We start from the raw sequence: 14,506 nt of genomic DNA on the forward strand, positions 1-14,506 counted from the left end.
TCAAGGACAAATCAATTCTGTCAAAAATCATCACACAGTCCGACACAATACTTTTGAAACGTTGTCGAATAAAGGATCAATTCTGTCAAAAAAATTTCTTAACCACGGCCGTCACGTCAAAATTCATCGATTCCCAAATCCGAGATACGTCAAAAATATCTCGGATTGCTTGAAAAATAAAATATTCCCGGGGTACATTGCGTTACCTACTACCTAATGTGATTTAATATGCATTTGAGATTACGCAATTATTCTTTGGTAATATTGTCAAATGTTGGAATGTGAGGTATTAGATATTAGCTGTTAAGTTACGATATTATCTACCAAAAGAAGAAGATACGAGTATGACGTAGTGAAGTAGAAGAACAATAAATTCATTCATTTTTTAGGTTACGATTTACGACGCCAGTACATTTAGTGTGTGCAAAAAAATGGCATTCTGACTTATAATAAGTTGGGAAGATTATTAATACTAATAACCCCCCTCTCCCCCGAGATAAAAAAAACGCTGCCTCTGTCCACAGCTATTGCTTCCGCTGAACTCTGAGCGGTTAAATATTTATTCTTTTGATGTTTCGATTAAAATATTTCGATCATGTAAATGTTTCGATCATGCCCATCACTAACCGTGAGTGCTTTATTTATGTGACATGGGCATAACCATAGATTAAAAATGGACAGATTTTAAAATAAAACATAAAACAGAGTGGTTCTGAGTGGTTTATTTATCATAAAACACTGTCGTGACATTTTAGCATAGTGTTTATGTTTTTCACTTTAACTTTAATTTGTACAAAAAAGGGTTAATTTAATAAATCATTTTTTCCATTCCGGTGTTGCAGAACCAAACAAAACATGAATAGTGAAGTTAGATCGAATAACCGGGCTGGACGAGGTGAAAACAAACCTATACAGAGTTCAAGAGTATCTTCTTCCGACCCACTCACCATTTACCCAATATATTCACAAGCCTTCCAACCCGTCCGAACCTACCGATATCCCTATTCCAACCTATGTATGACCATTCAGAAAACTTCCCTGTCAAAATGATGTATTATATATATATATATATATATGGTTTTTTTCGCATTATTTTACTATATTTCTTTATGCAATTACAGCCTGGAGTACCCCCGTTCCAGCCAAAAAAGATACATCTGAATTATCGACTACGCGAGCCTTGATTTCAGTGGCTGCAATTTTTATATTTTCACTGTTGACATTAGGATACATTTATAGTAAATTTCCGGACCTAGAACCGTAAGTTCAGCCTTGCCTTTACTTTTGTGCTCCTGTGTTTTACATTTGTAGAAACCATTTTCTGTATCCATCATAGTTTTCCCCTAATTATTTGGTTTTGTTGTGAATGAGGCCTTAATAAAATGAAAATGAGTGGAATGGGTAAAATTAAAGGTGTTTTTAAATGTCTTATTTCTACACCCTCAGTGAGAAACATTTCTGTTGTAGCTGTTTTTACTGTGGTTTAACGATATTGAACTATCAACTTTTCCCTGATTACCCTGTTTTTGTTACAGATATGAAAAACAACACATAAAATTACCGTTAGATATTGAAGATGCTAAACAACTGGGTCTTGTACTGGACAGATACAAGGAGAAATACTTTTATGAAGTCTTAGCCGGTGTATTTACTGTTTACATATTGTATCCTTTTAATTTATTGTATATATGAATACCACACAAGACTCCCAACTGCTCCCAACCATTTGGAACCAGTGATACTATGGCATCCTCAATTGGCACGGAATGCCGTTGGCCCGAACTTGCTGGAAGGCAATTGCTCCATGCAGACCAACAAAATGTTATCTATATCTTTTCACTGCAAGATAACGCATTTTCTTTTTGAAAAATGTTTTCATAAGGGTGGACACATTACGCTATACTCACCATGGCTTGGCCTATTTCAGCATATGGCTCGCCATACACTACCAATGGAAATGTATGGCAAGCGATTGCTCAAATAGGCCAAGCCACGAGAACATTAATAACATGATGGTGAGCTCCGGGACTGTATAATATGTTTTGATCAGAACGGTTTTAAAAGGTTGAATGTTTCCTTGACTATAGAACAGTTTACAATCGTTCGCCATCCCCGGCTCTCTGTTCCTCAGCATCCTGGCGGGCTTCCTGTTCCCCTTCTCGCTGGCGCTGGCCATGGTGTGCTTCTGCTCCGCGGCCGGGGCATCCCTCTGCTTCCTGCTCTCCCACTTACTCGGCAAGAGGCTCATCAAGAGATACTTCCCGAAGAAGGCGCAAGAGTGGGCGGTCACTGTGGAGAAGAACAAGGGAAACCTTCTGTATTATATGATCTTTCTTCGGGTGACTCCGTTTCTCCCAAACTGGTTTATTAATTTGACTGCCCCCATTATTGGAGTGCCTTTGGTGCCATTTGCCTTGGGAACTTTTATTGGTAAGTTCATTATTTTTAATCTGTTTAAATCAATTTACTGCAAATTTTTTACTTTCCCCTTTTTTCAGTTGGAAAAATTATTTTAGATTATAGAAACCCCCTAGTGGCCGATTTTATTCATATTTGACCTAAAAACATCGAACTCGATTTACTCGAAAACATAAGCTCAAATCAATATGTACTGTTTTACCCTGTTCACCCAGGGCCAGTCCTGTGAAGTTGCAATCGGAGCAGTCCGCTCCGTGCATTGACTTGCCAAGGTGCCAAGAAAGTGTTGTGAAATTTTACAGCACAATCTATCACACCACACATCACCTTTTGACACAATGAGAGGCGTGCATTCTGTATGCGTAGATAACCACCATTACTCATATAAAAATATGAATAAGATATTTTAAAATAATTGCAAGAAACCAATGTACACTTTCGAAAAATCACACAAAGTTCCAGAGACGCGTGCGTCCGCCCTACTATAACGTATCAAAAAGTAAGAACTAAATATGCTTGTTCAAGGGAAATCACATTTGTGTTAGTGTGGAAAAAGGGCGTGCCTTTCAATACTAATCACAAATGTAGCAATCATTGTCGTCTGTTGGTTCCTCTATTAATTAGTACAATTGGGTATTTTATCTGTTTTTTTTTTATTATTGAAAAAAATTACTATAATAGAGGTATTTTTATATTGCTGAATAAATTTTCTATAACGATTTAAAATGTGGCATTTTCGATTTTCCGCCAAAAGACTTGTTAGTTTTTATTTGTGAATTCAGTGGCGTTAACATCACAACCATCTTGCCAGACATTGGTGTTTTCTATGTCTTTATGACGTTGTAGTCAGTTGGAACCGGAATGTGCTGCTTTAGATTGTTTTTGAAATCAATAATAATTAATGAAAATATATTAAAATTACTTATTTTTAGTACCCTAATCAAAATCAGAAAAATAAACTTCTTGGCGAAAACTTGCCACGTCTGTAGTAAGATGGTAAAGTAATATCTTTACCATGTTACTACAGTTTTGCCTACTGCCTACTCTGATTAAAATGTATGTGTTTTATTCTGGTTCACTTATCGTCGTTGTTCAGGTAAAAGTCACCAACTCACAGCACGTTTTGCCCGAACGACCATGCGAAGATCGATCAGGTTACATTCATGTATTTGACTTGGTTCCAGGTGTGGCGCCTCCAACGTTTGTAGCCGTACAAGCTGGTCAGACTTTACACACGCTCACATCTTCATCCGACGCCTGGTCGTGGATGTCTGTGGCGTTATTATCAGTATTTGCGTGCATATCGCTAATTCCTGTTCTACTGAAGAATAAATTACGGGAAAAGTTTGAATAAGTAGTCATTTTTAAAAAATGTTTCGTTATAATAACATCTTCATTTTGTGTATCCATTTGTACATTTCAATGTTATCTTTAAAGGAATATGGTTTCCTTTTTTGTATATTTATTTCTATAAATAATTTTTATTTGTATTGGGGGTTAGAAAATGGGTAGGTGTTCGGTAAATATTTTTAAGTCAATACCAAAATACATTTAAATAACGTACGCCAGGCGTACAGCGGTGTGATGTAATAATTTATTGCACATAGAATTCAGTGGGTATCTATCACAGAATAAAGAAGAACACAAGAAATGTTTTGTGACCAAGAGTTTGAGGCTCGTGAGAACTGTGTTTCACCATCATTATATGAAATTCAAATGGGATGGTGATATATAATGTCAAGCAAGTAAAAGAGAGACAGAGAGCATACTTAATAGAACCAAAAGGTACTAAATCAATGGCAGCTGTCCAATTTCAAAACTTAGTGAGTCATTACAAGCCAACTCTTCTATGGAAGAGTAGTATTCAAATCTCTTAATATGTAAAACCCAATGTTTTAACAGAAGACATTCAGGAAGGCTAAAAACCATATTCAATGTAGCTATTATTTAACCATACCCTTACGCATTTACCCTTTTAAGAATTTATTCCATAAAATACAGCAGCAATATATGCATTCCATATAACGTAATAACTACGGAATAACAAAAACATCAAACACAAAAGCATTTAAAAATTTGACCATTATGTACTAGGTTTTGAAATTGGACAGCTGATTGGTTTCCATTCAAATCTTTATGGAAGGCATTTTGACAGGTCAGTGGCCGAGTTGACATCGTGTCTGGTTCCCGCCAAAGCCCGAGGCGTCGTCAGTTTAATTCCTCAGCTGGCCAAGTCCCCCATCACGATACAAGCAACATTTTCCAATTACTGTGATGGTACATGTGGAGATTTTCAAATATTGTCAGGTTATTTGTAACCCGGGAATGTTTGTCTCTCTTTAAATAATTCTTTGTTCTATGGTAAGGTATCTATCGAAAACTATAAGTAAAAAAATATATAATATTAAAGTATTATGTATGTATTACTAAATTAAATCCCATAATATGAACATTTTATCGTAAATGCATAAAATTGTTATACATATAAAATATGTACTACAAAAATCCATAAAAATGTAGTCCAATATATTGAACAGAAATAACCGACCAGGGTTTTGAATGAGTTTGATAAATAAATCAAATGACTGTATTTTATAAATATACAATATCAAAGTTATTGGCTGCTATTTGAGGTATTATTATTTTGGACTGCCAAATTTTATGAAAGAATGAAGATTAGTTAAAAATTTTCATTGCTGCTCACATTTTGTATTGTATTACATTTTAGTACCTGGTCCATTTTCATTCTGATTTCATAACCGTATTTCACAAAAGAAAAATACAATAATTGTTTTCGGAAAGTTGTATTATGTGGATTTTTGTGTAAAACTGTATTATTGTGTTTCTCTCAAAGTGACACATTCATGTTAATTCTTGTTGAATGTATTATGCATTATTTTAAGTATTGCTATATAAATTAATTATTATTTAAAATGTATATTTTTGTGAGTGGTTAGTGAATTTAATAGGGCAATGAAATTAGTTTAATTTTTGACAAAGTTTTGAATAATTGTGTTTAGTGGTAGTAATTTGAAACAAATAAAAGTGCTAAAATATCCAGACGCAACAGATTGATTGTGCCAACTAAACGATATGCTAAATCATATAAGAATGGAGTTAATACATAGTTCTAATAAAAAGTACAACCTACCTACCTTAATAAAATACTTGTACCATTCCAACTCTTTTCAAATATTTATTTACAACTAGCCCATTTTGGAAAAATGCTTGATTTGATTTGTAAATTTTGCCTTCTACATCGGCCTAGAAATGTATTTTTTCAGCCTATTCAAAACAAGCTGTTAGTTTGACATTGTAATCTTGAGTACGCACAATGCTAAGGCAGCCGCTGCACTACTCATAAGTGACTTATGGAAAAATTACCAATGTAAATGACATTTTAAGTTACTTACTGTAATTTATAGAAACTTACAGAAATTGTTAATTGTAAATTATGATAGCAGCAACTCATTGACAGGAAGCCATCTTACCGTAAATAAACTTGTTGGAAAGCCAAAATTTGTTGGACTGAGGACGGGTTGTTGCACAAAATTTGAATAATTCATAAAATTTATTAAAGTTAATATCCAAGTTCTGTGAAAGTCCTGTACAAGAGCAGGAGTGTCTGCACATATACTGTATTCACGATAGGGGGCTGGACACAATTTGTCACGCAATCAATCTCGGAGCGTGGCGGGAAGCGAAGTGAATCTAAGTCAATTGCAAAGAAGAATTGAATTCTAGATCTGAATTGACACATGAATTTACTACTAGGAAAAACTGATTTTAGACTGGGAAAAGAACTATTTCACATGGAGATTTGGTTTAGGTTTTTCTGTTGAGCTGTTTCTTCTTCAGAGGTAGTTCTTGAACTGACTTGACATCGAATCTGGCTTTATATTTATAGGACAAACTCGGGTCAGGTGTTTACTGACGCGAAACTCCCCTTTCATTGAGGGTGAGTTTTAGTTATGTATTTTAGGACATAGCTGAGAGGGTTGAAAATCAGTTCAACTTACCTAAATCACCTCACATCTCTTTTATTTATTTTACAATAAAATATCCAGTTTTATATAATGGCTTTGATGCATAACATTTTCAGATAAAACATTTTAACAAAGAGCAGAACATACAGTTAGGTGCCAGTTTTCAGGTTATTATTTTAGCGTGTATTGATTTGTTGGTGCTGATATTTATTTCCTGGTTATAATTACAACCAGTTTCTCATACTTTAGTTTGACGTTATCGTAAATGGTCATTTTGAAGTTGACTGTTTGGGCCATTGAGAATTCGCATTTCATCCGGTGAGTAGTGGAGGGGGACAACATAAATACTGAGTCTGGTGGCTCCGGGTGAAGAGATACATGTTTATTTGGATGTGATTCAGAATCTGTTATTTTAACATACTGTTGGCATAATTCTGTACACATATGGTACAAGTCCTATTCAAGTTCTTTTACTATCCCAGTGATGAGAAACAAGCGGCCCATGATGAAATAATAACAGAAATTGAATTTTAACTTTGGAATTTGATGAATTATCCATATTCTGTGAAACTACCAGTCCTTAGTGTAGTTATTTTATGTATTAATTTGTTTGATATGTACTGTGTACTGGCTGGTATTTGTTATGTAACTTTAAAAATTCATATTTATATTTATAATAAACTAATTTGTACATCGACATCTTGTGATATAGGAGTATCACCTTTGTAATTCTATAAAACTTTAAGAAAAATTATAGGAGTCATGTTTATGAAGATTCAACCGGACCTTGCGTGCTTTCGGCGTTCCAACCTGTTCATTGAGCATAGAACAAGAAACAGTAAGTCCTCTCCGCCTTCGCTACGGCTACAATTAATGTAAAGCTAAGAAGTATGAATGTGTACTTCAGAACAGAGAGCTTTGTTTGTGTCAGGTTTTTGCTAAGTATCTCCAACAAACCACCGAAAATAGCTGAGCTTGCGCATGACAACTGGATTGTCCTATCGCTATCGTTTGTCACATTTGCCGACTAATTATTGGCACACAACCACTAATTGAACAAGCATTATTCACAGATCTCGCTCCCTGCACGGAGAAAAATGAATAGAAAGAAGAATCTCTTCAAATTATTGCTAATCAGGTTAAAAACAGGATTGCAAGCCTTTTTCTGATATTTTGAAGTGTATTGGTTGCTGTGTGCACATACATAAGTTAAACTCACGTGAGCATCAATTACCAATTACCATAGAAATTGGACAAATATGTAAAGGCACTTGTGAGCGCTTATCAAAAACTTACATAGATCGTAAATTTAATTTACGGGTGTAAAGCTAGCCTTATATTTTTATCACTGATTTTCAACCATTCAAACAAAGATTGTGAGTGTCAAAATGATCAAATTTTATACTTTAAAATTATTAATTCATTAATTGTTGAACAAAAATGAAATTTGAATACTGACAGTCGTTAGCTCGAAACTCTGTATCTAACTTTAGCTTTTACCAGGTAAAAACTTACAAAATCAGTAAGGCAAAAATTGCATCGTCCTTAAGTACTTCTTTTGTGGACAAAGTTTTAATCAGACACAATTTTTGAACAATACACAATAATTTAATTTTATACCGGGCAAAACAGTGGATACAGAAGTGTAAGTTAGAAATACAACAATGGTCTCTGTTTTATTTATTACTTTTTTAATCTCAAACATGATAATATTTATTGACAGCTTTCGATTGATGTGATTTCCTTTGCATAAATTACAATGTTATAATGGTATAAAAATGTTTGATTTATTGTTGATTTTTTATGTAAGTAGACCAATAAATTTATTTTGTTTTAATTATGTTTTTTATTTAAATTCAATATTACAGAACAATAATTATATATGTAAAAGTATTCAATCGTAAAACAAAATATAATGAAATGAATTTGAATTAATTTCATAGACTACATAATTTTTGGTTTGTTAATTTCACAAAAATTCTTAATTTTTGGTTTCACATACATATTATTTTTCACACTTTGTTTTACTGACAAGATAAAAATTTGGTTTGGTTTTTTAGTACGACGTGCATGCGCTTTTGCCTTAAAATAAAACAAATCAGATCTTTTTGGTTTACCAACTTCGGGGCTTGATTCTTTTCAGCAATAGGAGCCCATGTAAGAGATTGAGGATATGTTTGAATTAGTTGGATGACTTATTGGTCTCCAATACCACCAGTTGTACCACACTGCAAACAATAAACAAAATGTCACAGGAAATTCATAGGAATTAGATCTAATTACCTAAGCTTAATAAAATGGTAGATTATACTGTTATGTATAGATTTTTATATTTTAGGGGCCGTTCAAGTATTATGTAAGCACTATAGGGGGGCAGGGGGGTCGAGATAGTGATTACGTCAGCACTGCTCAGCAGTAGTTATTTTTTTTTACACATTGGCAACCCACACATTGTCTATGTTTGAAAACCGAATACATATTCGGGGATTCCCACTGTGTCAATAAAGTTTGTTTAAATGAATATTATGTGCATTAAAGTCCTCTATCCTAAGTCTATTTTATAAGTGCTGCTTATGAATCAATAAAAAAACAGAATACATTAACAGAAAAATGCATATATATAGGTACCAATTTTTACGTAAGCATGGGAGGGGGGGGTAAGAGCTTTGCTTACTTTTGATGACAAGGGGGAAGAGGGGGTAAATAATTATAATAAATCTGCTTATGTAATACTTGAATGGCCCCTTATTTGTAATGTGATGTGTGCAAGAAAGAGGAGTGACAGGAGGGAGCTCGAGCAGACCGCATAAAGAAAATGAATGCGATGTACAGAAGATGGCGAAGTCATTGTACGTTACCTGCTGCCAGTATCAAACTTCCATATCAGACCCATTCGACTGGTAAACTGGCATCCGACCGTCTACTTTCTGTTATTTAAATAATGTTTATACATATACAAGGGGGTACCCAAAAGAGTCGAACCGGGGTTAGTTTTTGTAGTACCGGGTTCTGCCGGTAGAAGCAACCTAGGTACCTTTCCTCAGTCAGTATTCCAAGGCCCTGCACTGGAGAAGTCGTACTTTCGGCTGGTGTGAATTTTTTGGTGATGGTTGTTTTGTGTGCTCGTCGTTTTTGTGATGGCTGGTTTTCGTGCATAGCGTGCAGCCGTGAAATTTTGAAAACTAGCACAGAAACTCTTAAAGTGTTGAAAACGGCCTACAAGGATGATACTACATGGAAAACCCAAACTTGAGAACCACAAATGTTGGTGGTTCTCAAATGAAGAACAAACTCTGAATGGTTGTCTCCTCTCACATTGAAAAAACAAATTGGCGTTGTCTGATGTAAAAAATGTGAATTTAATAAAAATTATTTATTATCAAGTTCTGCCGTGTAATTATTATTACTACGCATAACAGCTGTTTCCCCTTCTGAAGGCATTATCAAACTCTGGTAAAGCCACTTACAGATGATATATTTATATTATTTACATATAGGTTGGTACATATGGATAACAAATTGACTAAATTTTTATTACCTACTAGCTGTACCCCGCCACGCGTTTTTGTGTCTAAGTTTGTCTGTGCAGGTAGAGAAACAATAGCGCATTTTGCTTTTATGTCTAACAGACGGCGCAGTTTTTTGAAAAAGCATGTTTATACCTGTCACAGCTGACATAACATAACTTTTTTTTAAAATAAAGAAACATTCCCGTGTTACGAATAACCTGAAAATGTTTGAAAATCTACTAACACCACATTAAGCGGCAAATGTGGAGTGTGATGGGGGACTTAGCCAGTGGAGGAATTGAACGCACTCTGCCCGGGCGGGACCCAAAGGCGATGTCGAGTCAGCCTCGGCCACCGACCGGTCTAATCTATATAATATAGGAATATTAAAACACACGGCTGTTGTGGCGACATTTTAAAGCAATCGGTAAAGACCTTTTGGAGATTTAAGATTTTGAACAAACGAAATTAACATTTTTATTTATATAGAAAGAAGATGTCATTATTGATTTAGGACTAAATATGGAAAATTATGAATGGTTATTAACTCTTTGCACGCGGCCGTATCAACTGTTGTTACGGAAAAAAGTCTATACTCACACGTGGCTGTATCAACAGTTGATACGGAAACTTTGACGGCCGATATTGCAGCGCTCTTTCGTCATAAATGTATTTCTTGCTCACTTGGACATTCGTAGAACTATCACGATGCTGACATCTACAAGGATTTCTCAAAAATAAAATTGTATTTCATAAAAAAAGATCGATAATCAAGTGCGCCTCTTCGCGCCTTTTAGTCCTTTAGTTTACATTTTTGTCGACGGATGGTGTTAGTACTAGTATGTCATTCACAACTTTTCATAACTAAAAATGATAAGTGATCATGGTGTCCCACTTGTGTCTATCAACGCAGTGGCCTAAGTACACACACGCCGAGTGAATGGCGGGACCACATTCAAAAGATACGGTACGTCTTTGAATGAAATTTTATGTTTTTGTTTTTATAAACATCTAAGAGTGTTGACACACGAGGATTTGTTTTCATATTGTGGAGAATAATCTGTTCTGTCTATATAGTCCAATAAATCATGCCAGAATGCTATAATTTGACATTTAATTGCGTGCATAGGTATTTGAAAATATGTACCGCGTACGGGTATAGATAAAACGGAGCAAATTAACGCGTTCAAATGGTTAATAATTTCCCCCAATTATTGTATACTTTAAATTTGACTAAAGGTTGTTAGAGTGCGGTGTTTCCAGGTGAATAATTTGGGTAACTCGGGGGTTTCTTTTTCCTGCATTATTATTTTACTAACTTCTATTTTTGTGTTCTATAATAATTGAACTCGGCTTAAACATATCTAGGAATGTCTGGGCGTGGCCTCACCACAGTTTGATAATGCCTTCAGAAGGCGAAACAGCTATCACATATACATAATAATAATTACACATTTTAAGTTTTTTTTTGTAAATTTAATAATAATATTATTGAATAAATAAAAGAAAAACACAAAATTAAAAAGGAATTCTACAAATTAAGATGACAATAAATAATTAAAAAAAAACCTTTAATTTTTATTTTCTTTACTCGGTATAATATATTATTGTTTATTAGAGGTGTTACAGAATTTTTCCACGTTAATATTAGGCACATGCTCGTGTTGTAGTAGACTAGATAGATTAGGGGGAGGTAGAAATATTTATAGTGGATATACTCACATAGATACGAAGGTGTCAGGAGTATCGATATCGGACTACACTGTGTCTGACACTCCGGAGCTGGCTGTAACTCAATAAGTCTTTCCCCTAGACCTTGTATTACAAACACAAAGTTGCATTCAGGGTCCGTCAGGCTGTATGATGCGGAACCTGACTCGTCTATTGTGACGAATCTCTCTGTAGATAGACCCAGTCTCGGAACTACTTCGGGTCTTGGGAATAGGGCACGGATCAACTGCGCCGGAAACATCCTATTGAGACGCCTGAAAAATATATAAAGTTTGATTATTTTTAGAATAAGTAAAAAAAAGCTAATTAACCATCAACTATAAAACTAACTCTAACTATAAAAAACTAACTAACCATCAACATCAATAATGAACAATGAAAAAAAGTCCTATATCCTGCAAAAATCAAATTTCCTTTTGAGGCAGATGGAGTTATAAACTCAACTACTTGGGATTTGATAAGGTGCATTTAGGCCAGACAGAATATCTTCGAAACAATTTCGTCCCGAGACAGATGGAGTTATAAAATCAATTGCTCGGGATTTGATAAGGTGCATTTAGGCCAGACAGAATATCTTCAAAACAATTTCGTCATGAGACGTTATAAAATCAATTGCTCGGGATTTGATAAGGTGCATTTAGGCCAGACAGAATTTCTTCAAAACAATTTCGTCCCGAGACAGATGGAGTTATAAAATCAATTGCTCGGGATTTTATAAGGTGCATTTAGGCCAGACAGAATATCTTCAAAACAATTTCGTCATGAGACGTTATAAAATCAATTGCTCGGGATTTGATAAGGTGCATTTAGGCCAGACAGAATATCTTCAAAACAATTTCGTCCTGAGACAGATGGAGTTATAAAATCACTTGCTCGGGATTTGATAAGGTGCATTTAGGCCAGACAGAATATCTTCAAAACAATTTCGTCCTGAGACAGATGGAGTTATAAAATCACTTGCTCGGGATTTGATAAGGTGCATTTAGGCCAGACAGAATATCTTTAAAACAATTTCGAGAATGCAAACTCGACTGTCTGGACAAATTGATAATTAGCACTTACTTTGCCATTATCCATTACTTGGATTTGTGCCTAAAGTGCTGGGAAGGCCTGAAACACATCGAGCGCGTGTTTGAAATCCATAAAATGCTATAAATATTAAGAGGGGTGACGGGGCTAAGCTTAATAGTTCCTGATATCCGGTATTAGACGGCTACACCAGAACCAAAACACAGAAAACCATTTCAACTTTATTTGTTCTATAGCGGACTGAATATCAGGGATGAAAAATAATCTTTACAATGGTTTAATTAATTTGTTCACAGTAGTGGGAGCCTGCCAGTGAAAATATTTCAATGATATTGCCTATTTTTGAAAACTGAAAAAAAAGTCATCTTGTGATAAGTAAACATTTTTTTAGTAATATGTTAAAAATTGAAGTATGTACATAGGTAGGGGATTTTTAGAAGCCTGTAACTATATATTAATGAATCGCAATCTTCTATTTTCATACAAAAAAATATCTGTAAGTGGCTTTGTTTATTATACAAATCTACAGTTTTATTCTAAGATTGATGAAAGTTTGCACACTTCACCTTCGAAACAAGATAAAGGTTACTGTTGACACTGTCTACATGAGATTTTGAAAAACCACTCTCATCCCCTTTTACCACCCCTTAGAACAGAATTTCGAAACTTCTCGATGAAATTTGTTTCTTGACGTTCAAAATAAGAGGAAGATAACTATCTACATCTAATTTCGACATACTCTGCATGAAGCCCGGGCAATGTCGGGGACTTGCTCCAGTATTTATGTAAGTTTTAAAGTATTCTCACCATATAAAGCTGTTTCCAGCCTTGTTACCTCTTCCATTTAAATTATAATCCGTGAAAAATTTGGACACAAGCATTGTATTTTTGTTGTTCACAGTAATTTTATACGCATCCTTGTCAAATACATTTTTATTTTCTTTGTATGCCGTCTGCAGATCCTCAAAGGTAACCTCCTTTTGGTCAGTCTGCAAAAAAATTAAGTAACTGTTATTATAGCGTGAATAAGTTAGTTTAAAGCAGCCTTTCATAAATAAAATGTCAAAACTACTACCTTATACACGAATGGCGGTGATGAATTCGGATCAAATTCAATGCTTGTCAATTCTGCAACATATCTTATTGAGTTACAAGGCCAACAATCCATATGGGTGATACGGAAATATGGGTTTTGTACAAGGCACGTTTCATCGTACAATTCTGTAAGCAATACAGTACAATAGTAATTATACGGAATTCTAACTTTATATACTTGTAGAAAGAATAATTATTAAAAGCTTTACCTGTGAGTGATGGAAAATACGATATTACAGGAATTGAAATAATTCTCAATAGTCTTAATCCGGGGTAGATTAATTCTTGCAGTTTACAGAATACAACACTGAAAGGTTTCCCATTGAACAAATAATTCACAACATACAATGAAACTCCTATGATAATTAAGCGCCAAATAAACCATAATATTATATCCTTCTTGTTTCTTTTGGTTTTTATGTTACTTTCATCGTTTTCAACACTGCCAAGACAGTCATTAAATAGGCAATCGAATTCATTGTCGCTTAGACCGACATTGTAAGTAAAAGCTCGAATACTCTTTATAGATCTTTTATATTCACGAAGCAAGCGTTTTTTCGTCATATTCGTCTGTACAAAATATCATCACGTATTTAATTTTATTCACAAAGTTTTGCAACATTTAATAACGTTTATTTTGTACATAAAGTAATATAATGTTACCAATAGTAGAAATTATGTATAATATTGACAGCTGACTGACAGTGACAGTTGTCCAAAAATAAACATTCAGTTGTC

At 34.5% G+C, this 14,506-nt stretch overlaps 2 protein-coding genes across 2 annotated transcripts; one reads left to right on the plus strand and one right to left on the minus strand.

The window, feature by feature from the left end:
• The first annotated feature begins 672 nt into the window (after nucleotides 1–672).
• On the plus strand, nucleotides 673–8,287 carry stas (Transmembrane protein stas). Its single transcript, XM_089631888.1, has 6 exons — nucleotides 673–895; nucleotides 1,122–1,260; nucleotides 1,536–1,664; nucleotides 2,093–2,430; nucleotides 3,603–3,772; nucleotides 4,574–8,287. Exons 1-5 carry the CDS (start codon nucleotides 856–858, stop codon nucleotides 3,770–3,772), a joined length of 816 nt encoding a protein of 271 aa, XP_089488014.1. The 5' UTR covers nucleotides 673–855; the 3' UTR covers nucleotides 4,574–8,287.
• On the minus strand, nucleotides 8,285–14,497 carry LOC149423977 (uncharacterized). Its single transcript, XM_089631887.1, has 5 exons — nucleotides 13,978–14,497; nucleotides 13,749–13,894; nucleotides 13,481–13,662; nucleotides 11,636–11,898; nucleotides 8,285–8,632 (listed from the first exon to the last, which is right to left on the minus strand). The coding sequence occupies exons 1-5, from the start codon at nucleotides 14,330–14,332 to the stop codon at nucleotides 8,544–8,546; spliced, it is 1,035 nt and encodes a 344-aa protein (XP_089488013.1). The 5' UTR covers nucleotides 14,333–14,497; the 3' UTR covers nucleotides 8,285–8,543.
• Nucleotides 14,498–14,506: the final 9 nt, after the last annotated feature.

Source organism: Hesperophylax consimilis, chromosome 5 (assembly GCF_061612785.1).
Source record: "Hesperophylax consimilis isolate HC1 chromosome 5, BYU_Hcon_1.0, whole genome shotgun sequence".
Lineage (NCBI taxonomy): Eukaryota > Metazoa > Arthropoda > Insecta > Trichoptera > Limnephilidae > Hesperophylax > Hesperophylax consimilis.